The sequence below is a fragment of the Dermacentor andersoni genome, chromosome 1, assembly GCF_023375885.2.
Source record: "Dermacentor andersoni chromosome 1, qqDerAnde1_hic_scaffold, whole genome shotgun sequence".
Lineage (NCBI taxonomy): Eukaryota > Metazoa > Arthropoda > Arachnida > Ixodida > Ixodidae > Dermacentor > Dermacentor andersoni.
The window spans coordinates 267,175,587-267,198,246 of NC_092814.1; the positions used below are offsets into that span (position 1 = coordinate 267,175,587).

A 22,660-nucleotide genomic window follows, 5' to 3' on the forward strand; every position below is an offset into this window, starting at 1 on the left:
TATCTTAACACCGAAATAACAGATGTGTATTGGTACTAAAGACACATGGACGTGTGTTACAGCCAACCACGTGCATCCAGGTATAGTTGGTTTCAGTGAGTCTAGTTTGTGCAAAACCAGCCGTGGGGATGCTGTGTTTGGCAGCTGTGAAATAAGACACAGAAGGTGCTTCTTGCCATGCAACCGGGCCATACATGTTTATTAATTTTGCTCCAGTTATCATGTGGCAGGAATTGCATGGGCCAGACCGGTCGATGTTTGAATGTTCGACTTCGGGGGAGCTTAAATAATGCGCACAATGTCGCAGCCGACCATCCAAGCTCTCGCTGCAGGAACTGCGGTTGCGAGTTGTCGGTTGAACAGTGCAATGTCATACGCAGGAGTGGTGCACAAACAAGAGATTAAGGTAAGCAACAGAAATTACAACATTTGGTAACATGTGTTACACCTTACATTGAGCTGTCAGCTGTTTTTGAGCCATACGCAGAGGTGGGTTTTCCCAGTGTGGCAAAAGATAAAATACATCGGAGGATGAGAAGGCACGAAAGAACCATGCGTTTCAGAGCTAGTTTTTCGCTTGATTTCTTTTGCTGTGTCTTGAGGCAGGTAGCCAACTACACGTGCGGAGGCTGCAAGATTTCGTGTATGTACCATTTGTTTCACGTAATTAAAACCAAATCTTAAAAATAGAATAGTAGGTTCTCCCCAGAAATTTTTGAGGGGTGGACATCTTGCAACTAAGGGGTTACACATCAGCTAAGCCCTTTGTTTTTTTTCCCCAATACAAGCATACTGCCATATTGAATTGTAAACTCACGAATATTGCACTTTGGATGCATTATTGAATTTAATGCCGAATCAGTGACATTACCGCAATCACCAAACTTCCCCATTACTAAAGAAAGCACAGCTCGCCGCTCTTAAAATGCGCTTTAAACATGCCCCCATGAAACATGCGCCCATGACTCAATCTGCGTGACGCTTTCTGTGTCCGCATGGGAGCAGCATTGAAACACAACACCAATTTTTTTCATATTTCATTTTCTGCTTTTGCCAATATTTTTGCGGCTGCCAAAGCTGCGATTTGGTAGATAGAGTGAGGGTTTGAATGGGACTGGGGGGACATTGTTTTGCCCAGGTCGTTCCAGCGGTTAAGGCCCAAAAGCACTAAGTTCACCCAAATAGACGCTAAGTAATGATTTTACTTGACTTCGTATACTAAAGCTTATCTTTAGATAGGTGGCAGTAAAGGGATCATCATGACTAGAGCTCTGGGTGAAGTTTGAGAAGTTATTTGATGTCGTTAAATGTGAGAGCTTATGGCGAAGTATCGAGTGTGGCTGTTCTGGAGTGGAGGTCAAAAGTGAAGCAGGTCGCTGCCATCTAAATTGCTAGAGGCAAGAAGCCCGAACCACCATAGAAGTCGTTGCAGAGCAGAGTATGTTCGTCGTGTTTATTGGTTGTGTCGTGTTGGAACAGTGTTTGATTGTGGCATGCTTTCCGAGGGCAGTGCAAGACCTCATAAGGTCATAGATGCACCAGTCGCATAAAAAAAAAGCCGGGTGTAACATTTCACTTGTGACATAAGCTCTCATTGTCTGCTCAGGACTGTCATATGTCGTGTGTATGCTTTCTCCAGTTGGCAAAGGTTGGGAAGGTGCTCTTAAGATACGCGTATATATTAATATTAAATTTACACTCATGTCCTATAACTACTCCTTGGCATGTCACTCGTGCGGTTTTCATGTAGTGCATTCATGGGCTACATGTTACCGAGAGGATGGCATTTCGCTGCTAGCTTGCTGCGGTCTCAGGTTGTGCTCGAGGACATGTGCTGTGTGCTTGTACGACATACCCTGGTTTGGACTGTGTATGTTCTGTGCAGCGACTGTGCTTTAATGGGGAAAACCAGTGAGCCAAACGCGTTCGCAGGAGAGCACGTGTGGACTGGACGAGCACTGGATTTACAAAGGAAGAGTTGCAAGTTCAGTGCTCGTTCTGACCACTTCTGCATACACGTTTTTGTTTCGTAGGTTTCTCGTTCAATAATTTCCACCAACTAGCCCATCAAGAAGTTATGTTGTAAAAGGTGGGCTTGAACACAAAGAACGTGTGGGCCCTTTTACAGGAATATTAGAGAATTTTGTGCTTTTGGGAGCACTGCATTACTAAGAATTCTGAAAGAGCAATTTTCAAAGAAAATGCATGAACACTGCTTTCAAGATATGAATGTTTACAAATTCATGAACGCAGAACCTGAGCTACCAACTTAGCTTGTATAGTGAAGCATTATGCATTGCAAAAGTTCAGGTGTCAATTGGAAATCGTTTCTGCTGTTCCTATGTGTACCATTTCTGACTGATGTTTTCAGTTACGAGAAGTTGTAGACGGGTTGGATGTGTGGCATCAATTTTTCTAAGCACATATGATATATAGAAGAATGTCCACAGTGAAGTTCTTGATGCAAGCACTGTCTTCAGAACATTACTAGACTACTAACACTGCCTTCAGCATACGACTATAAAGTTGTTCAGGATATTAAACACACAGCTTGCAGTGCATGGTGAAAACAAGCTGGACAATGTGTACTATAATAGATAGTAAATACTGCATTCGCGCATTTATAATGCTACCACGAATAACGCGAGGGGGACTGTTTCTCAGAAAGAAAAAGAAACTGCTTACTCTGGAAGTTACTATACCAGCAGAAATTATTACTGTAAAGAAACAACGCAAGAAAGCTGATGCCCCCAAGGCTTCATTCATCGTTACATTGAGTTGCCATCAGAAAATAAAGGGAAAGGGCAAGTGCTGACATTTATACCTATCGGCGAGAACGCCATCGTCATCCATAACATCCACCAAGGTTATTTGACAAACATTACTTCATAAATGCCTGCGACACAATTGAACACGCCAAAACCTTGGGCGGAGTGCATGGTGACATACCACGCGACTCCTAAGACCGTTCACTTGATATGCTGCACAGCAGCACCTATCGCATCTTTCATGTCAATTAGTGGGTAAACAGTGATGAATGTTCATCACGCATTCACATCACACAAGCTTAATTTGTATGGAGAGACCATAATTTAACCAAGCGAGGAACACCGAGTGGCAACGCACCCCTCGATCGAGCTGGTGGCGCTGACTTGCCACGTCCATGGTAGATGTTGGTACATGTTTTTCAGACATATGTACGGCCCAAGTTAGCACCTTATTGCCTAATACAGTGGAATCTCAATAAACGGAAATCGCATAAATGGAAAACAATCCTCATGGTCGGTTGGTTTTGTATTCATGCAATTGTATTCAGCTTTATCGCTCAGTAAATGGAACTCCTGATAAATGGAACCAATTTCCCTGTTCTCTTGAGGTTCCTTTTAAAGAGAGGGTACTGTATTTGCTAAACACATACTTGGTTTGTATGCACAAATTTTCAACCTAAGGTTATATACTACATTTTTGCTTGTGCGCACATGAAGCAGGCAGAATAAAAAATTGCACAAGAAGTTTTAAATGAACATTTAGTTATACTGCTCTCATATGAAAAAGAAAAGTTGGTAGAAACTGACACACACAATGACAAATAGACATTTGTAGGATGACAACAGCCCATCCCACGAGTAACAGGAAGCAGCCTTTATTTTAGTGCGTGTTCCCTTAAACCGCTAAGGGTAAAAAAAAAAAAAAGAATTAAGGAAGAGAGAGAGAGAGATGGCTGCAAAAACCCATGGTCAAGTCAAGCATGGCTATTGCTTATCCTTGCTTCAGTTGCCCTTGTCTTAGGCACCCTTATCCTTCTTGGCCATATCTCCCTGGATGAGCTCTCCAAGTGTGATGCAGACAGCCTCACTCTGGGGGTGCACGAGGAAGACGGGGTCCCGAATCATCTCGTAGTCTTCGGACTCTACCTCATCCTGCACAACAGCCATCACAGAAGCTTCAACGTGTTGAAAGGCACTGCTTAGGTAGGGGCAGAAAGAGTACTCTCCACCAACCGATTAGCTGTGGCCTACCTTCTTGGGTTCTTCGGATTCTTCTGTCTCCATGGGCTCGTCCTTGACCGCTGCTGCAGGTTTCCCCCCTGTAGATGGATTGTCCGACTCTGCATGAGCGAAATTACCCATGGCACAGTGAGGCCATGGCTTGGTTTGTTTTTATACGGAGTAGGTTTCAAGACTTGACACTCAAATTCTTTAAAGATACAGTACGTGAAGCAGAGGCCTGAAAGGGGGGGGGGGGGGGGGGGGCGGCCTTAAAGATCCGAACACCCGGCATTGGCTTAAACTCCAGGATCCCCTTTTCCCCAGACACAGCTAAGCCGTGCACGGCTACACGTGGCAGGGTCCAACCCTCGTGTGCTTGGGTATGTGGTGTCAACATACACCAGATGTCTGTTGACACCGACGTCCCTGCGGTGCTTATTTAGATGATATAGTTTCTGATGTTGAGGGCAACTGATTTTTAATGCAAAAAGTAATATGTATGTTTCACAAGGCACAATGATTCTACAGTAGGGGCTGGTAAATCAGTGTGAACTGAAACAGCAGTGTTGAAGGCTAAAGTGGGCAACACACAAAGCAAACACTGCACATACCAGTTTCAAAATAGCCGTACAAAATATTACAGAGATATTGGGGGCGAGGAGTTACGGATTCGCCATCTGTCGGAAGCGCCTCCCTTGCGTAGTATGAGCTAGGGATCAGTGCGGCGCACTCCTCATAGGTTTCGCTTATGGCGCTCAATAAGAACACCACGTGCCAGCCCTCCTGGACATTTATGTAGGTACTCTCAAAACGAGGGAAGTTTCTGACTGTCTATATAATAATCTTGGGCAAACTTAAAGCACAGAATCAATTACGGACGCTATCTTTTTAACGAATGCGTACAGTGAACGCCACTACGCGCGGTCGCCGCGATGGAGTTTCCTGAACCGGCTTCTTGCGTGATAGGTAGGCAAACGTTGTGAGTAAATTATGTGAAATATGTTCTTATAGTAGGCTGTCTGTATAACCAAATGGGGCATAACAGAATGAAGCCTCAATGCAGCAATCTCATGGGTTCGCAGCTACCGACTGCGCATCTGCATGCATGTCCACGCACAATGTTTTGCTTTCGCTGTGTGTGCGTTATCGCACCGTGTGTGTGTGTGTGCGTGCCTTGAGCTTTAGGCCGCAGCATATGAGCATTTGACAGTACACAAGCAACCATTGTTGCGTGGACGCTATCAAAACTGTTGAAAAATAATTTCGTTGTGGACACGCAGACTGTGATGTACCGTCACGACGATTCAATCTTTTTTTTGTCTTCTAAATTCTTGGATATTTCAATATTATTTCTGAAGTTGCGTTGCACTGTATGTTTATTGGTCTTCTCAGCGTGCCATTTCCCTCTGCTTCTTTTTCGTAATCCAGTGCATTAATTGATAACAAAAACATGACCATAAGCCATGCCTTTCTTTAATGTGCGTCTTACCACTCCCTTTCTGTTCATGTTCCCTTCATGTTCACTCCCTTTCCTTTCCGTTCAATTTCCATGTAATTATAATAATTAAGGAGTTGATTAGTTAAGACTAATCTAGTTAAGCAGAATGCGCAAAATAATTTGAGTATCTCCAAGCAACGACAAACAACATTACCTTGGTTTGGTCTAGCCATGAGCAATTGCATATTTTTAAAGCATGGCTCAAGTTATGTGGGAGACCCTGTATACATAACCAGCATACTGTAAACAAGTACAGGTTCATTAATTTTAAATAAATAACTGAAAACTAGCAGTGCTACAAAGTAATTGTGTGACAAGCAGGAGCATCAATGTATCTGCACAACGCATTCTTGTCTCTTGCACATCTGTTTTGAAGTGATATCACAAGGAACTGAATAGTAGTGTTTTTAGTCTGCAAATGAGCTACACTAGCAAATAGCCCTCATGTGAAATGGTAAGCAGATGACAAAAAAGCTGCTTCCCCCCCCCCCCCCCCCCCCCCCACATTTTTACATGCAGAAAGTTACAGAAGATATGAAAAAAGAAAAAAAAAAGTTCTAATTTTCAACTCTTAGCTCCTTAATTGGTCAATTCTCACCATGCCGTTTTGCTTCATCCTCATTGCAGACTGTCACCTTATCCTCCAAGTCAGGCGGGAACATCGGCGTATCTGCACAATACATTATTGTTGCGTCTTACTCATCCTTTGTAAAGTGACAACACAAGGAATTGTAAATAGAAGTTGCATTTCTCCTCTTCAAATGAGTTGTAGTATGTGACAACTAGCTTTCATTTGAAATATAAGCAGATGACCAAAATAGCAGTTTCTTTATCAAAAAAATTATAAGCAGGAAGCTGGAGAAAAAACCATTAAAAGATTATCCATATCCAACCCACATCTTCTATGTGAAGTGAAGCTTTCCTGACGTGAAGTCAAGAGCTTGACAAAATGTCTGGTTGTGGAGTAACGATAAGACATTTACGAGGTTACCAGAGTTCTCTACTCTGGGTACCTCGTAACAGGGAGAAAAACAGAACGCCGACCAGGATGGAGTTGTCTAAAGATTCCTAAACGTTTCAGCTTCCACATGGAAGCCTTGTTCACAGTTTTTTATTTGGCCATATGCCTGTCGTACTTGAATGAAATCAAGAGTTTCACGAAATCTCATCTGGTCGGGAAGTAAGGGCTTAAGAGGCTTCATAGGCATATAGTGAACAAGGCTTTCGTGTGGAAGCCAAAACCTTGAAATTTTAGACAACGCCATTTAGGTTGGCGTTCTGTTTTTCTTCCTATTATGCCTATCCTAGTGATTAATGCTATAAATATGCCCATTTCATTCCTGAGTCTGGCATAAAGGAAACTAGCATGCACGTATGTGTTCTCACATTCTCATGCTACACAATGACACACACGGTGATCATCTGAAAGAGCAAGTTGGCACTGGTAGGATAAAAAAATGCATGTGATTATGGCCTAATAGAAGCATTGGACCGGGGATGGGGGGGGGGTTGAGGTTCGATCCCACCATGCGGGCATGTAATTAAATTTTTTAAGAATGAGCTATTCGGCAAGAGAGCAGCATCCAGCAGCCAATGTCAGGTATGTCCGGGAGGGTTCGCAAAGAAAAAAAAAAAGCTCCACATTAAAATAAGATACAATACTTTACCCCATAAATCTCCTTAACTGATCAATTCTCACCACAGTGCTGTGCTTCAGCATCTCTGCAGATGGTCGGATCACCCTCCGAGTCATCAACGGGGTCACGAGTAACACCTTTGGTGAGGAACTCCGCCCATGAGCTGTGGTCCTTAGGATGGCTCAAGGTGTCTGGGTCAAAGGCGGCCTTCTTGGCAGGAGGCTCTGCCTTCCTTGGAGACAGAGACCCACCTTGTCCTCTAGTAGGAGATGTTGCCGGCATTTTTCTTCGCGCACCTCCATGACAATCTGCATAGTCAAATCCTGTCTTTGGATGCAGCACTTGTACGACGGTATCTACTCTGTATGAACCTTACTCTTGTGTAGAAGACGCACATTATAACTTAACAGGGTATTGACAATCTTGCATATTGCTTATTTCGGTTTAATAAGCAGATGTCAACTTGTATGAAGGCTCAACTCCTCGAGTGCAACAACAATCACTAATTAAAGATGTACTACTTAAGCAAACAGAAAATTGGGTAAGTTGGCACAGATAGATCATGATCACTAATTGCATCTTTTGACACTACCTGTTTCAAATGCACTCCAAGTCCAGTGCCGTGGTGAGGAAACTTGCCGGTTACGTCATTAAAACAGCAGGCTGGTAGTTTATGTCATTACAAACAAGTGACACATGTGCCAGTCTGCTTGCTGTGGCTAACCCGATCGTGTCATCAAAAGCAGCATATGATAAATCTATTTCCCTATCAATACAGGTTGATGTAAGGCGCAAGGATAAAAAAAAAAAACCACTTTGTGTGGGTCTTGCACCTCACATTTATTTATTTGCACCTCTGCATACTGATATCCACAGCAAAACTGGTCCTTTCATTTTTCTTCAATTTGCGCTCATTTGCATTCAACATGAGATAAGCCTGGCCTCCTTCCAATCCTTCCATGAGTACACAGCATCTTTCCCTCCCACCTTATTCCAAGTACTCAATGGAAGAGACAGACTTGTCCTTGGCAGTTTCTGTTAAAAATTGTCTGCACAATTGAGACTTTTCGTCCACACTTCAAAGGTTCCTTAGCTGCAACAATACAAGCAAATAAACTAAATTCTATGATAAAGTGCAGTCTTTCCAAAGTAACGGCATTTCAATGACACTATGAGATGAATTGATCACAGACACAGTGACTGAGTGCTGCACCAGTTGTAAATATTACTGAGCCCTTTGTTAAATGGTGCACAAGATTTGGCATGAGCTCAGGTCACACCATATTGTCTACCTAGTCATCTTTTCCAAAACAAAAAAATTCCTTCCACTCAAAGTTTTACTGTATTATACTACATTTTCCTGCACTACAGTGGGTTAGATTAAGTGGCCCACACAACATTCATCAGCTACACCATTTTCACGCAATTTTTGAATTTTATATATGTAGAGGTGCTTACGTCCGTGTATTGGACAATGAAAAAGAATAAGAGATCAAAAATCTAGGCACCAGAGTATGTGTAAATACACTGACACATGCAGCCAATAGAAGTTCACAGATGCAAGTTGACGAGGTGCACATGAAGGAGACAGTTCTGCCTTTGTATGGCATTATGCAGACATGCAAACCCAGAAAGGCCTTCACAGTACCATCAGAGAGGCAGAACTGAGATCGAGCCACACCTTGGGTATTAAGCAAAGGAGCACAGCATCCTCAAAGCAAGCAATTCATGTGGAGGTGTGGTTTTAGAACTTAATGAAGGTGGTCACACCACTCTTATGTTTCAGAGAAAGGTGTAGTACATGCAACAGCAATGCAGTAGTGCGCATGACGTCCCAGTCAAAAATAAAAAATAAAGGAGAGAGAGAAGAAACGATCTATTTCAGTTGGATTTTCTAATGAGACCCAGCTCGTTCCAATTGGACATCATGGGAGGGACAAGTTCCTATTGGGCTTCATGCTAAGTCCAGTTCAAATTGGGCATCATGAGACGTCCAGTTGGCTCCATTTGGACATTGCTAGAGCTTGGTATGTGAAGTGGTCCCAATTGGAAGTCACGAGTAACCTCGTGAAACAACAAAATAGTTAATAATAATAGGATAATTATTCATGTTAGTTTTTAAGTAGAAGATCTTTGTACTTTGGTGTGATCAATGGAGTTTAGCATTTAGCTTTCTATCAAGGCAAAAATCTCTTGAAATTTTACCAATGTCTCATGAACCACTGGCACAACTTAGTCAACCAAATATCACATATATAGCCCCTGACATCTATCCCTCGTATAGTGAAGTGGTGAATTCTGGTTATGTCAATGAAGAGAATTGCCATAGTGTGTTCATGCATGAGTATGCTTCTTGAAAAGAGTTTTGAGAATGTTGGTATCAGGTCAAGCTGAGGGCCCATCTGTTTTTCCCCCCTTTCCTTTGTTTTTAATGTTAATCCCAACGAGTCCAATTCCGAGACCAATTGGGTACAATTGTGTTTAAACAACCACACGGTGCAATTGGACCTGTCTATTTTTCCAATGGGTGTCCCAAAAAAGAATTGGAAATTTCCAATTGGTTCGAGCACTTTTTTTTTACTGGAGTTTGTGGCACAATTTTTGTGAATGAAAGCTTTATGCTATTGATATTGGTAAAAAAACCTGAGAAGTGTGCTAGCTGGAGATACATGTACTGCCAGCATCACTGAAGCTGTGAGCAAGTTATTTGAATGCTATTCTGGTCTTATGTTCACATTGTAAGGATGCTGATGTCAGTATATAAATGTAATTGTCAGTAGACTTAGACTGAATAGTTATCTGCACAAGATATAACTCCATGACAGAATGCAATGACCTGAAGACTCCACACACACACACACACACACACACACACACACACACACACACACACACACACACACACACACACACACACACACACACACACACACACACACACACACACACACACACACACACACACACACACACACACACACAAAAGAAAATCTGAATAAAGGAAAAGTAGTGTAGTTCATGCAGAAGTTGATACAGCAGGGCAGTTGCTGTTCATATTCATTCACATGTATGCAGTTTTTCAGCAGTGCCACCACCACCACGAGATATGGGCAAGTGAAATCACAAAGATGCAAAAATATACAGCATGCCCAATCAAATAAAAACACAACAAATAGAAGTCAATATGCACATTTGCATAAACCATTTAAAAATATCTTTAGGTTGCACAGAGATGACAATGGGAAAATGATAGTGCTGCAGCAACTACCACACCTTTATGTCTTATGTACATGGGTCACCAGTGACATTTCACAACGAACCTTCTTTTTTTAATCTGCTGATGCCTCTAAATGTTTGACTGAAATTGATACGAAATGTCTATTTTCTTGCATTTCATTAGTTCACTGTGAATGGCAAAAGGCAAGCAAGGCAAAAGGCAAGCAGAGTGACAAAAGGCAAACAATTAAGCTCACCAGACCCCGATGGTCCCTTTGGCAAGCCTTTCACTGGAAGCACAAAGTGGCACTGCTTGGTGGTTGGTGGAGATGGCTGAATTGAATGACGACTGGACCTGTCCGTTTGGTGGTGACAGGAAGTTGGTGGACCAGACGTGTGTGGTATGTAGCGGTGTCGGTCAGCCAAGTGCAAAGATTGGGGCCCTGGTGACTGCTATAGCATTTGATCAAGGAGAGTGAACATAGTAAGCACCATATCAAGTAAAAAAGGGGGAGTGGCATGCAAGCACAACAGCTCAAACAGCATGCACAATATATCAACCACATGCTCACAGCAAATGACATATCGAAATGTGGAAAACCAGGGTCGGTATATGGTAATGTAGAGATTCCTTCACCTTGATTCTAATGCTTTATCATTCACTGCTCAAATCCGGCCAATCGTACAGGAGGAGTGGCACTAGGACCACTGACAAATCGTGCAAAGGAAAAGAACTGGAATAGAATTGTTAAGATTATCCATGGCCCAGCATGTATATGCGATCCTTCATGTATGACACTGGTAAATGGAGTTTTTTTTGAATGGGCACAAAAGCCAGAAGTGACGTTACTTGAGCTCTAAATAGCTTGATCAGTGCAGTCAGGATTTACTCTGACTATAACTAACATGACATGCCTCTTTAGGACCAACGTTAATTAATAAAACTAGGATGAGATGATTCACGACATTGACAGAGTTTCATTTCCTCTTGCCACACTATCATTTTTAGGCAGCTTCTATAGCTTGTTGCATACAAGGAAACATACATGTATGCCTGCTTTTTCAGAAGCTTCGTCTGCAGTTATCACTGCATAAATTGTTTTAAGTCTTAAATAGCGTAATGTGCACATAAATACAAAGCTAGAATTTGATAAATAAATGCTTTCTAAAGATGTTCCAAATTTGTATTGCCTGTATTTCAGAACCCCTCTCAGATTCTTCCGACCCCTCACCCACACTTGTATAACAGGTGTCACTATTCAGATGCGCAAAGTCTTAAAAATTGTGACATAAGTACACATTGGACTATCATTCAAAGAGACTGGCATACTTGCATGAGGAATGATATGTTCAGCAAGTTAATATTTACTATTATTACCTTTTTAATTACTCACTTTACCGCAAATGTTGCAGTAACAATTTGAAAACGATCAGCACTTCAGGCACGTCTATGTAAAGTAGGAATTGGAGACTACCAGCAGATTCATCTTTTCTGCCATTAAAGTTGCAGTGAAAAGCCTCCCCCTCCCCCCCAATTTCGCATCCTTTTTTTTTTCACTATGACACAAAACGGATTGCCCCCGTATTTCAAGGCACACTTAGGCAGACAGGCCCTCCACTAAACGTTGCTTGCCCACGTGCACATACTGTCACCTTTTTGTCATTCTTTAAGGAAATTAAGAAAATGAAATGGACAATTTTTTCAAAACTGGTGCCAGTAAGCTTTTCCACAATATATATCAAAATGCTTAATTTTTTTGTTCACTGAATGCCTTCAAGCTCCACTTCAAAAGTGCAGTCCAGCCTTAAATTTCCAAAAACTGGACTGCACTTTTGAGAATTTTAAAAATAATGACATTTGACCTTGAGCCTATATTAACTAATCCATTCTTGTAATGTAGCCAATCAGGTCAAAGTACTTTGACACTCAATGAGAGTAGAGTGATTAATAAATAAAGTTCTTGACTCATATATCGGGTGTTTCAGCAAACACTTTAAAAAAAGAAGATTGCCTGTCGCAGATAGCACAGTTCTAGTCGATGAGCTGGTCTACTCGAAGAGGTGGACATTACTTGCACAAAAAATTGAAATGCATAATCGACTAATTAACAAATGTTCACTAATTACATTTTTAACTAATGACCTTAAAGTATAGTAATTACCTTAAAGGTAAGGTAAGCCCCAAAACAATCAAGCCAAAACTGGAAACTCAATCATAGGAAGAAATGTATTTTGACAGACAGTTACTACTACTTTGGTGTGACACCAGAGTATGGTTTTCATGAAAGCATGCACCAGAATTGGCATTAAAATTATGAGGCACTCTACTCTGGGAACCTCATTTTGTTTAACTAGGGATGCACAAGACAGCAATAGAAGAATTCAGAGATTCAAAATAAGAAAGGTGCTTGTGAATTTGTTGCCATTCTGCAGGGCACTGCTACTAGGGAACTGCATATCTTGGTATAAAAATGCAGTTGCTATGTGAGCCCACTTAATAAAAAGAACAGTGCTTAAGTTGAAAGTAAACAAGATATGTCAGAGCAAGAAGTGGGAGCTACCTTACAGAGGTATTTTACACTAACAAAAAAGCTTCTGAAACAAAAGTTACGTCAATTTCATTTTAAGTATGCTAAGAATACAGGCAGACAATTATCTTCTAAACTGTGTTTTTGCATTAACTGTATATGACAAGACGTTTGCATGAACATCAGTTTTTCTGGGGATAAGAGAAACTTTACCCCAACCAGTCTAGTCATTTTTCATGGATGCCACATGGTTGCAGAGCTTCATGGACAACACCTAGGCTAAATAAAAAATATGCCTAACCATCAACATATATGGTCCGAACGACTATGCGCTGTTCATTTTGATCTGGAAACTGTGTTGCACCTAGGTCACACAGGCGAATTCAGCGAAGCTGCAGCAAATGTCACTTTGACAGCACACTGCTACACATGAAAGGAGTGTCATATGGAATTGAGTGTCCAAAAGTAAATCCATAGGAACATCTAATTATTTTAGGCAGTATTAACTGCACCACAACAATCTAATCAATAATCACAAGCCGAGAAAAGACTGCATCGCACCTGACACTCGTGCAAAGCACTGTGCATTTGAAAGTGAAGTGCTGAGGGTGGTTAAGTATTGGCGGCTTCTATTACAAGTGGCATGGGAAGATTGATAATATTTGAAATCTAAAAAAAGTCGCAGTTTCACCCGAATAATTGCTATCACAATAAAGGATAGTTTTACCTGCATTTCTGAATCACTACTATTGATGCTACATACTTTGACACAGCAAATGGCGGACGCACTCACTTGTGAGTATTTTAGTGGCTACTGCGGTTTGGTTAACCGTGCTAGAATTTTTACACAAAGTACAATAAAAAGGAGACAGGATTCCTTTTTGTTGTCCTTTGTGTAAAAAGTCCAGTGCAGTCAACAAAACGATGCTGTAACAACTAGCTCCAATCGAAGCCATATTGCACAGTTACTAAACTAGACATATTACTAAAGCTATCCATGTGATAGCCTCCAAATTGCACTAATGATGAAGTGCACTAGCTCAAAGTAACACCGCATTTGCCTATCTGACAGTATTAGTGTGTCAAAGCAAAAATATCTAGGCAATTAGCGCTTTCTGGCATATTCAGGCGAGAACAGCGCTAAAGACATGGACAGAGGTGAAGTCTCATGGAAAATGACATGTTGAGCCGATTGCGCGTTTCCAGAAACGACACGTATCTTATGTCGACGTGGCCGCCATGATTGCCACGCCGGGTACGCCCGGACGGCGGCCTGAAGGGAGATGAAGACATGGACAGGGACCGAGGGTGAGAGTCCATTTAATGAAAGTGCAGCACCTTTATAAATAGCCTCGGCATCGCTACGCCAGCACCCTCTGAGGGCGAAGAAAGTTGCGGTTTCGAAACCAAAACCCTGATGTAACAGTATCCATATGCCTTCACCTTTGCCTGTGTCTGAAGGCTGTTCCCACATAAGTTTAGATAACCATGATAGAGTGTATAAGCATGACTGAAGGAGGACGTAGAAAGAAACAGATACACAGAGACAGCACTGTGTTTCTTTTTACATCCTCGTTCAGTCATGCTTACACACTATCATGGATTCAAACCAACTAGCCCGCCAACATGATTTAACCAAGTTCCTGAATAACCAACCAGCCGATGTTTTCATGTATAGCTTTCTTATATATAAATGGAAGTTGGGGAAGGTCGTCCCGCTGCAGAAGTCCAATAACAATTGATCCTTCATTAACTGCAGCCTTGTTTCTCTTATACACATACCTTTCAGAAAACAATGGCAGTCATTATTTAGCTCTTTAGATCTCATTTTTCTTTCCTTGCTAATATGGCTTCAAAAAAATTTTCCTTTCAAACACAGCTTTACAAATGACATCCTTTACAAATCCCTTATCCTCTGCCTTGGATCACTCATCTTTAATAGGTTTTAGGTTTTCCGGGTACAATTGGCTAGAATTCATCAGACTGCAGAAAATAGTGTCAAGGTTTTGCATTCTTGAAGATGGCTAACTTCACAGATGGTAGGATTTAAGTCTTGCAATTAGCATTACTCACCTGGCTCTCTTGGTGAAATTCTAATTTGCACGATCACTTGTCTAGTTACTGCCTCAAACTATATTAAAATGCGTGCCTCTGTGGCAAAAGCAATCCTGAGGAAATCATTTATCTCATATTATACCCATATTTAAGAAATTTCAAAAACATTTTCTGAAACACCATGTGTATATGTGCTTCATGGCCTGAAAGTAAATATATAGCTATATGTTTCCTCAATCAAAGCATGCAGGCATCATGCAGGCAACCATGCAAGGTACTCAACAAGCAAAATAAAGCAAATAGGCATGCATGAATGCATATGCATCTTCATAGGATAGGCCACACAGTTCCCTGTCTACAAGAAGAAACTAGTAAAACCTGTGAGGTTGATGGCTGACACAGGACTTCACTCCTTTCTTGGGCAGCTGTTCAAATTAACAGTATTAAACAGAGCACCACGAACACTTATAACTTGCACAAGCATTGCAGAGTTCGAAACAAATATGACAAGCCTCTCAGACATTAGAATTCAATACTTATATAAATCAAGCAGCTTGTTAAGTTTCATCTATTCACCTTGCAAAACTGTGTTAATGAAGCTTGTTCTTTTAAAACATATTTGCTAACTCAATCTGTGCTCAAAAATTATAATATAGTAGTATCAATATCCATTTTGTTTGTCTTGTAGTCCCTTGACAGCCCCATATGTTAACAGACCACTGCTGCAACCCTTCAAAGGGTTCTGAGGTCGATCCTGCCTAAAATAAAAGATTGATTGATTGACATGGGCACTATAAATGACACCACAGCAGAATTATCATGCAAGTGATGCCATAAATCTTCGAATTCACACTTTCCTAAAACTATTCTGGTGAAGTGACTGACAGGACAAAACCTCATATAAAGTAAAGCACACCAAGCAATGCATTGGAATGATTGAAGTTTCTGTGCAAATGTGAATACATGCATGTCATGAGAACCTTGAACTACCTAAACAGTGCAGCTCCAGGAAAAAATAAAGCATAAAGGAGATAAGCAGAACCAAAGCAATTGTGACAGAACATAAATAATATTCTACACATGAATGTAAAACACTGGGAAGGCGGGAGATGGAAATTCAAGACGATGAGCAAAACAAGAACAAGTTGAAAGCAGGAGCTAACGTTTCGACAAGTGGACTTTTCTTCAAGGCCTTGAAGAAGACAAGTCCACTTGTCGAAACATTGGCTCCTGCTTTCACCTTGTTCTCGTTTTGCTCATAGTCATGATGTCATGGGAAGCATAAGCTATCCATGCTGTAGAACACCAGGCAAAGATAAAGCATAAGGGAGTGAAGCAGTACCAAAGGCAAATTTTATGAATGAACATGCATACTATTCTGTAAACCCACGAATATCACAGGAAGCTTGAGCTATCTATGCAGCACAACTTCAGGCAAAAGAAAGCAAAGAATGAAACAGAACCACAGCCTTTGACTAATACATTCTATTCTGCCCATTTCATTCTAATTTTCATTGCAATCAGTCTCAGACAGAAACAAATGCATCTAAAGAAGGAGACACTACAAGGCAATGAACTTGAGAAAAGGGCAGCTTGTTCACCAATTGAGTTCTACCTAACATGAAAAAAGTAACTCTATATTACACTACGAAATGAAAAACTTACGTTGCATTAGTTCCAAGCCAACATTCAAAGCTGGTGCACAAAGTGGCATCTCATGGGAGCCATCAGAACTACCAATATCCTTGTTGTGCTCCGCATCAGATAATTCATCTGCCGAATGCTGTCGAGAGATGAATAATCAATTATCAAGCGATTTATTTATGGGAAATAGAGTTCAAAAACAGTGCTACTGAGTTTACAATGCACAGTAGAATTAAACGTTCATTAGACATGAAACTTTTCCAATTAAACACCTTAAGTCATAGAATGCATGGTGCAGAAGGAGTCACAAATAGCACACTGCTGCCATTATTGCCAACAATCTTAAAAATGGTTCGTGCACCAGAAGACAAATTTCCATGTAAATAAGACATGCATGCAGGATCTGCTGACATACATGAGCCACAGAACTCCACTCACGACACACAACATAAGCTTGGCATTACTCATTTAGCTGCAACCACTGCTTGAAACTATTCAGAAAGCTTGCTCAAATGATAGGTCTGGGACCACATCTCATAATGATTCTTTTCGTGGTCTATTCTTTTTTTCACTTCATCAATGGCTCACGTGAAGCCTTGGGCAGAACGTTGCAGGTATGAGCCACCGGTACGACAAATGGCAAGTCTAACAAACAAAGCCAGAAGAATGTTCACAGAACATGACCCTTTTGTCTGAAATGTTTACGTACTTTAAGAGCAGGACACAGCTGACATTGCAGTAATAAAACCATACCTGTCTTGGTGCTCTGATAGCAATTAGTTTTGCATACAGTGTATTACACACAACGCTGACTCTCATATGTGCCACCGAAGTATCATACATAGTGAAGAAATATGGCTAAACCCTTTTTCCTATGCACTGTAAAACTGTGGGTATGACTTCTGCTACTAGCCGAGCAAAATGCACGTGCCTGGTATGCAATGAAAAAAGCTTGCACATATTCAGTTTTACATGGCTACTGCAGATGTACCGACAGATGGTTGTTCTTTATAATGCTGTATGATCGAGCTTATGATTTTCTATAGGCTCCGGACACTGCCCAGGAGGTGGGTCGGAGCAAGAGCTCTCAGCACCTTACATGGCAAGTTGTGGCAACACTGGTATGGAGGGTCCGGTCCGCCAGTGTTGTGTTAGCACCAAAACTACATGTGCACTCTTGCTACAGAAAGGGTGCAACTTTTGCTTTGCAACTTCAAGCCAATGGCAAAATTATTCGCTTCCACCTAAGAAATGTACACCGCTAGACATGTGCTCACCGTGAAAACTGCTGGCATTTTTGTGCTGGAGTAGCAGCAGTCCAAGCGATGGAAACACACAAAGTGTTTCTTCGGAAGCTGCCACGGCCTACATTATGCTTTGACATAGAGGTTCAGCAGAGTCTATGAGCACAATCAGCTCACTATTCGAGTTGCTTGCTCTTTGGTGGCACTGCTTTGATGCTCTTGTGAGCCCTCAATTTTCACTTACTTTAGCGTGCTCCAAGTGATTAACCGCTTCTCGAGCTAATGCACAGAGGTAATGTTGAAGTGTGCCCATTATATTCAAGCCATTGGAATGTCAATGTCTTTCGCCGAATCACTGTAACTGCGACCATGCTTTGAAGAAAACAAAATGGCAAACAAATTTTGCGGCGCACGAAAGGGGACCTAAACCAGTTTTTTTTAAATACGGGCCGCCTCACGGTAGACTTCTGGTGCACTATTACTATTATGCATTGCAGTGCTATTGCAACTCAGCAAGAGGCATCACACTAACCAAAGGTAACTGAGAAATCTGACTGGAATTAACTCGTCTTGAGTTGCTAATCAGAGAGAATTGCTCCGGTTAGTTGTCATCACTGCTCCATGTGAGCAGCACCTACCAGGCGCATACCTTCACCGGATGCTGAAGTAACAAACTTGCTCTGACCGCCAGTGAGAGAGCAGAGAAGGGTTGTAGCCTATGAAGCATCGGCGAGGAAATCAAGCAAGGCATCAAATCGACCAGAGCAACAACCTATAGAAGATGTATGTATGTCAAGCTTGATTTCTTGAACAATTTTCGAGCCCTAACACAGCAACGAGGTCATCCTGACCAAGCCTCTTCTGAAGGGCAAAATTATGACACAAACGTCCAGCGATGCCATTAAGAATGTCAACATACAATCAAAAACACAGTCACCGGTGATTCGACAACTGCACACGTGAAATCACCGATGACACGGAACGGAAGGCATAAGCGTAGGCTCACATGTTTCAAAATGATTAATTCTGTTATTGAACATGCCAATTCCATGCTGTGCCACCGGCAGTTTCATAGCCATGAACTACCCTGTCTCACGGGATGTCTATACGTCCTTAAGGCCCTTAGTTGCACTTCCGCTGTGACAGGTGGTACAGTCGGCCCCCACCGGCAAACTCAACTGTCAGGAGCTTATACAGTGCATATTGGATTTTATTTTGTACATAGTTACAGATTCCATTCGTTTGATTTGCGTAAAATTATGTACAACTAGCCGAGAAGAAGCCTTTTCCTAATGCAAATTATACATTGGCAAGTCACAATGGTTGACAATGCCCATCTCACATAGTGACCATTGCTGTGCAAAATATGGTAGTCCTATAGCCAGAAACGAAAACAGATATGTATTACATTGATATAAGCAGTGAATGAATATCATCAAGCTTGATAATGAAATAATTCTGCTATATCTCCCATTATCCCAAGTTTTCCCATTAACAGGGAACGCAACATTATAAATCGACGTACACACGTACTGCGTTGCAAACTGCCGGGCCTTCACGAACCTATCGCGGTAATGCAGACGTGGTCGATCTTTTAAATATTTATTTCATGTTTTTTTTAGCATCCGTGGCGTAGTGGTGGCCGATCCGCACGACAATGCATGATGGCGGCGCAATGGCGGCACAACGGCATCCGAGTGCACATGTTCAGTTCACGAACAGTAAAAAAAGTGGAAAGAGTGGAATAGAAATAATATTGTACGCATGCAGGAACATGAGAACACCGGTCGTCATGCCATGACATTTCCGGCAGACGACTGGTTCTATGTCCTTGCGGTGCTTACGTTGATCAATGCTCGCAAATGGTTAGGCCTAGCCTAGCACATTGTTTTACGACAAAGATGTGACGTACAGCGTGGAAAAAATGTTGCACCGTACAAAACATCGGCTACTCTACCTCACTTTCGAATGCAAATGAGCACATGCTCCAAAAAATTAAAATGTTTAAGTCTCGACGTTTAGCGATGCAGCATGCGGTTATTGTACGCACCGCGATTACAGGATCGGCTACAAAAGCTATTGTAGGCTTACATGGTGCTTCTGAGGTGGGCGTCCTCGTTCTCCGGCAACCTGTAAAACACAGGTTAAAAAACAGTTTAAACCAAGGAGCACGTTCTGAGAGCTCAACTAACAACTGAAACTCACAGCTACCCCTTGCAAAGCAGCTTGTCGCTTGAGGTACTGGAATAACGGCAGCTCATCCAAGGGAATCAGTTTGGAGCCGCGGCCATAACACGGCAGTGGTATTACTTTGATCTCATCAACAGGGGGTTTACCAGACTGACTGCGCTGATGCTCCATTATGTTAAAACCTTCGTCTTGAGCGTCAACTGCACGATGTTAGAGGATCCACGCAGGCTGTTCAACGTGAAATGGAATTCTAGCCCGTGCTCCAACCCTAGCTGCAACAAGAGCACCGAGTGGCGCTGATGCGCATTACGATGATGATGATGTCTGTTATGATAATAATGCACACAAGTGTACGCTTACACCGATCAGTGCAGCAAAGCCATATCAGTTGACACGTAATAATTCAAATTATTAGGAGTCTCGATGCACTCTCTTCCATATGTCACGCGATTATCCACTCTTACGCCCGAAAAATAGTTTGCATCCTTTGGGGTGTATATCTGCCACACAACGATAATCGTCATCTGCCTTGATGCGTTTCCTCTCTTCAAAACACCGGGCCCGCTACTTTCTTGTCGGGAATGCTATGTTAACGCGCATGCCGTTCTTTACTGGAAAGTACCGGGCTCGCAGCGTTAAAGAAAGGAAATGCGGACAAGACAGATGACGTTTATTGTTGTGTGGCAAGATGCGACCCAAAGGGTGTGATTTTGCTTTAGAGTGTCGTTGTGGGACAAGATAAGCTCCAAAGGGTGCAAACTGTCTCAGAGTGCGCTATCAAAAAAATTGTTACGACTGCATGTGGAACGTGCTAGAAAGTTGGATGCTGCTGTTATACACTCTTAGACAAAGGTACACCCTTTGGGGTGTATATCTGCCACACAACGATAATCGTCATCTGCCTTTCTTGCGTTTCCTTTCTTGAAAACGCCGCGCCCGGTACTTTCCTGTCGGGAATGCTATATGTCATGCTGATAACACGCATGCCGTTCGTTACTGGAAAGTACCGGGTTTGCAGCGTTACACTCTAAGAACAGTTCTAAATTACAGTTCTATCGTCCCACGCTCCACTATTCAAATCTAGTTTCTCTATACTTCTAACCTTACGGAAAACCGCCTGCTTCTTGGCCAATCCCCCATAGTGGGTACGCGCCACTGTCTGGGACACAAGACAAGACAAGACAAGAACAGTTTACACCCTTTGGCGTGCCCGTTCTGCCACACAACGATAATCGTCATCTGCCTTGATGCGTTTCCTTTCTTTATCGCTGCGAGCCCGGAACTTTCCAGTAACGAACGGCACGCGCGTTATCAGAAGGGGCACTCCAAAGGGTGTAAACTGTTCTATGCTGATAACGCGCGTGCCGTTCATTACTGGGAAGTTCCGGGCTCGCAGCGATAAAGAAAGGAAACGCATCAAGGCAGATGATGATTATCGTTGTGTGGCAGAAGGGGCACGCCAAAGGGTGTAAACTGTTCTTAGAGTGTAAAGAAAGGAAATGCGGACAAGAGAGATTACATTTATCGTTGTGTGGGTAGATACAACCCAAAGGGTGTAATTCTGTGTTAGAGTTTAATGGTACTAATTCTGTACACTCTTGAAAAATGTTACACTCTTTGAGGCTTTTCTTGTCCCACAACGTTAGATAGTCGTCATCTGTCCTGCCCGCATTTCCTTTCTTTAACGCTTCGAGCCCGATACTTCCAAGTCACGAACGGCTTGCGCGTTATTAGCGTAACACAGCATTCTCGACAGAAAAGTAGTGAGCGCTGAGTTTTCAAGGAAGAAAACGCAAGCAAGGCAAATGACGATTATCGTTGTGGTACAAGCCCCAAAGAATGCAAACATTTTTAAGAGTGTAGGGTTGCACGAACGCACTCAGTCACATCATACTGGTGTTCTGCTTAAATATATGGCGTTGAATTAGATTCGGAGGTTTTAAGTGCTACACTCTAAGAAAAGTTTACACCCTTTCAAGTGCCCCTTCTGCCACACAACGATAATCGTCATATGCCTTGATGCGTTTGCTTTCTTGAAAACGCCGCGTCCGCTACTTTCCTGTCGGGAATGCTATCATGCTGATAAGGCGCATGTCGTTCGTTACTGGAAAGTACCGGGCTCGCAGCGTTAAAGAAAGGAAACGCATCAAGGCAGATGACGATTATCGTTGTGTGGCAGAAGGGGCACTCCAAAGGGTGTAAACTTTTCTTAGAGTGTAAAACCACGATTTGATTGTGAGGCACGCCGTAGTGGTGGACTCCGGATTAATTCTGACCACCAGGGGATCTTTAACATGCTCCCAATGCACGGGACAGAGGCGTTTTACTGCGACAGCAATTATATGGACACTCCATGCGCACTTCCAACGTCGACGTCGCCGTGATGTTCGCTATAAAGTCCAAGTTCGATACCCTCGTCAAAGCGTTCCGTATGCTGTATGTGCGAGTGAAAGCGTGTCACGGCTAGCCAACGATCGTGGCTCAATCTCGTGCGCGCGAGGGTGGAAAGTGGGGTGGGAGAGCGCCGTGTTCGTTCTATTCGTTCTAGGTGTTCTACTCCAGCGGCGGCTGCGTACGGCGCCGCCCCGTGGTCCCTGTCTTGAAAGCGATCAGCGATGGGAGCGGTAGCTTCGTGTGCGCTTCGTTCTAGCCTCTTAGG

General features: G+C 42.4%; 1 protein-coding gene across 1 annotated transcript; it reads right to left on the reverse strand.

Annotated features, from left to right (window-relative positions):
* Positions 1 to 3,590: 3,590 nt before the first annotated feature.
* LOC126545275 (uncharacterized) lies at positions 3,591 to 20,302 on the reverse strand. The gene is made up of 9 exons (XM_050193067.3): positions 20,017 to 20,302; positions 19,903 to 19,941; positions 16,589 to 16,706; positions 15,302 to 15,348; positions 10,598 to 10,793; positions 7,187 to 7,432; positions 6,086 to 6,157; positions 4,020 to 4,108; positions 3,591 to 3,920 (listed from the first exon to the last, which is right to left on the reverse strand). Exons 1-9 carry the CDS (start codon positions 20,170 to 20,172, stop codon positions 3,786 to 3,788), a joined length of 1,098 nt encoding a protein of 365 aa, XP_050049024.2. The 5' UTR covers positions 20,173 to 20,302; the 3' UTR covers positions 3,591 to 3,785.
* Positions 20,303 to 22,660: the final 2,358 nt, after the last annotated feature.

Coding starts and splice junctions, on each gene's coding strand:
- LOC126545275 (XM_050193067.3), bottom strand. CDS start 20,172: ATGGAGCATCAGCGCAGTCAGTCTGGTAAACCCCCTGTTGATGAGATC. Junction 19,942..20,016: donor CTGCTTTGCAAGGGGTAGCT/GTGAGTTTCAGT, acceptor TGTGTTTTACAG/GTTGCCGGAGAACGAGGACG. Junction 16,707..19,902: donor GCCCACCTCAGAAGCACCAT/GTAAGCCTACAA, acceptor ATCTCTCGACAG/CATTCGGCAGATGAATTATC.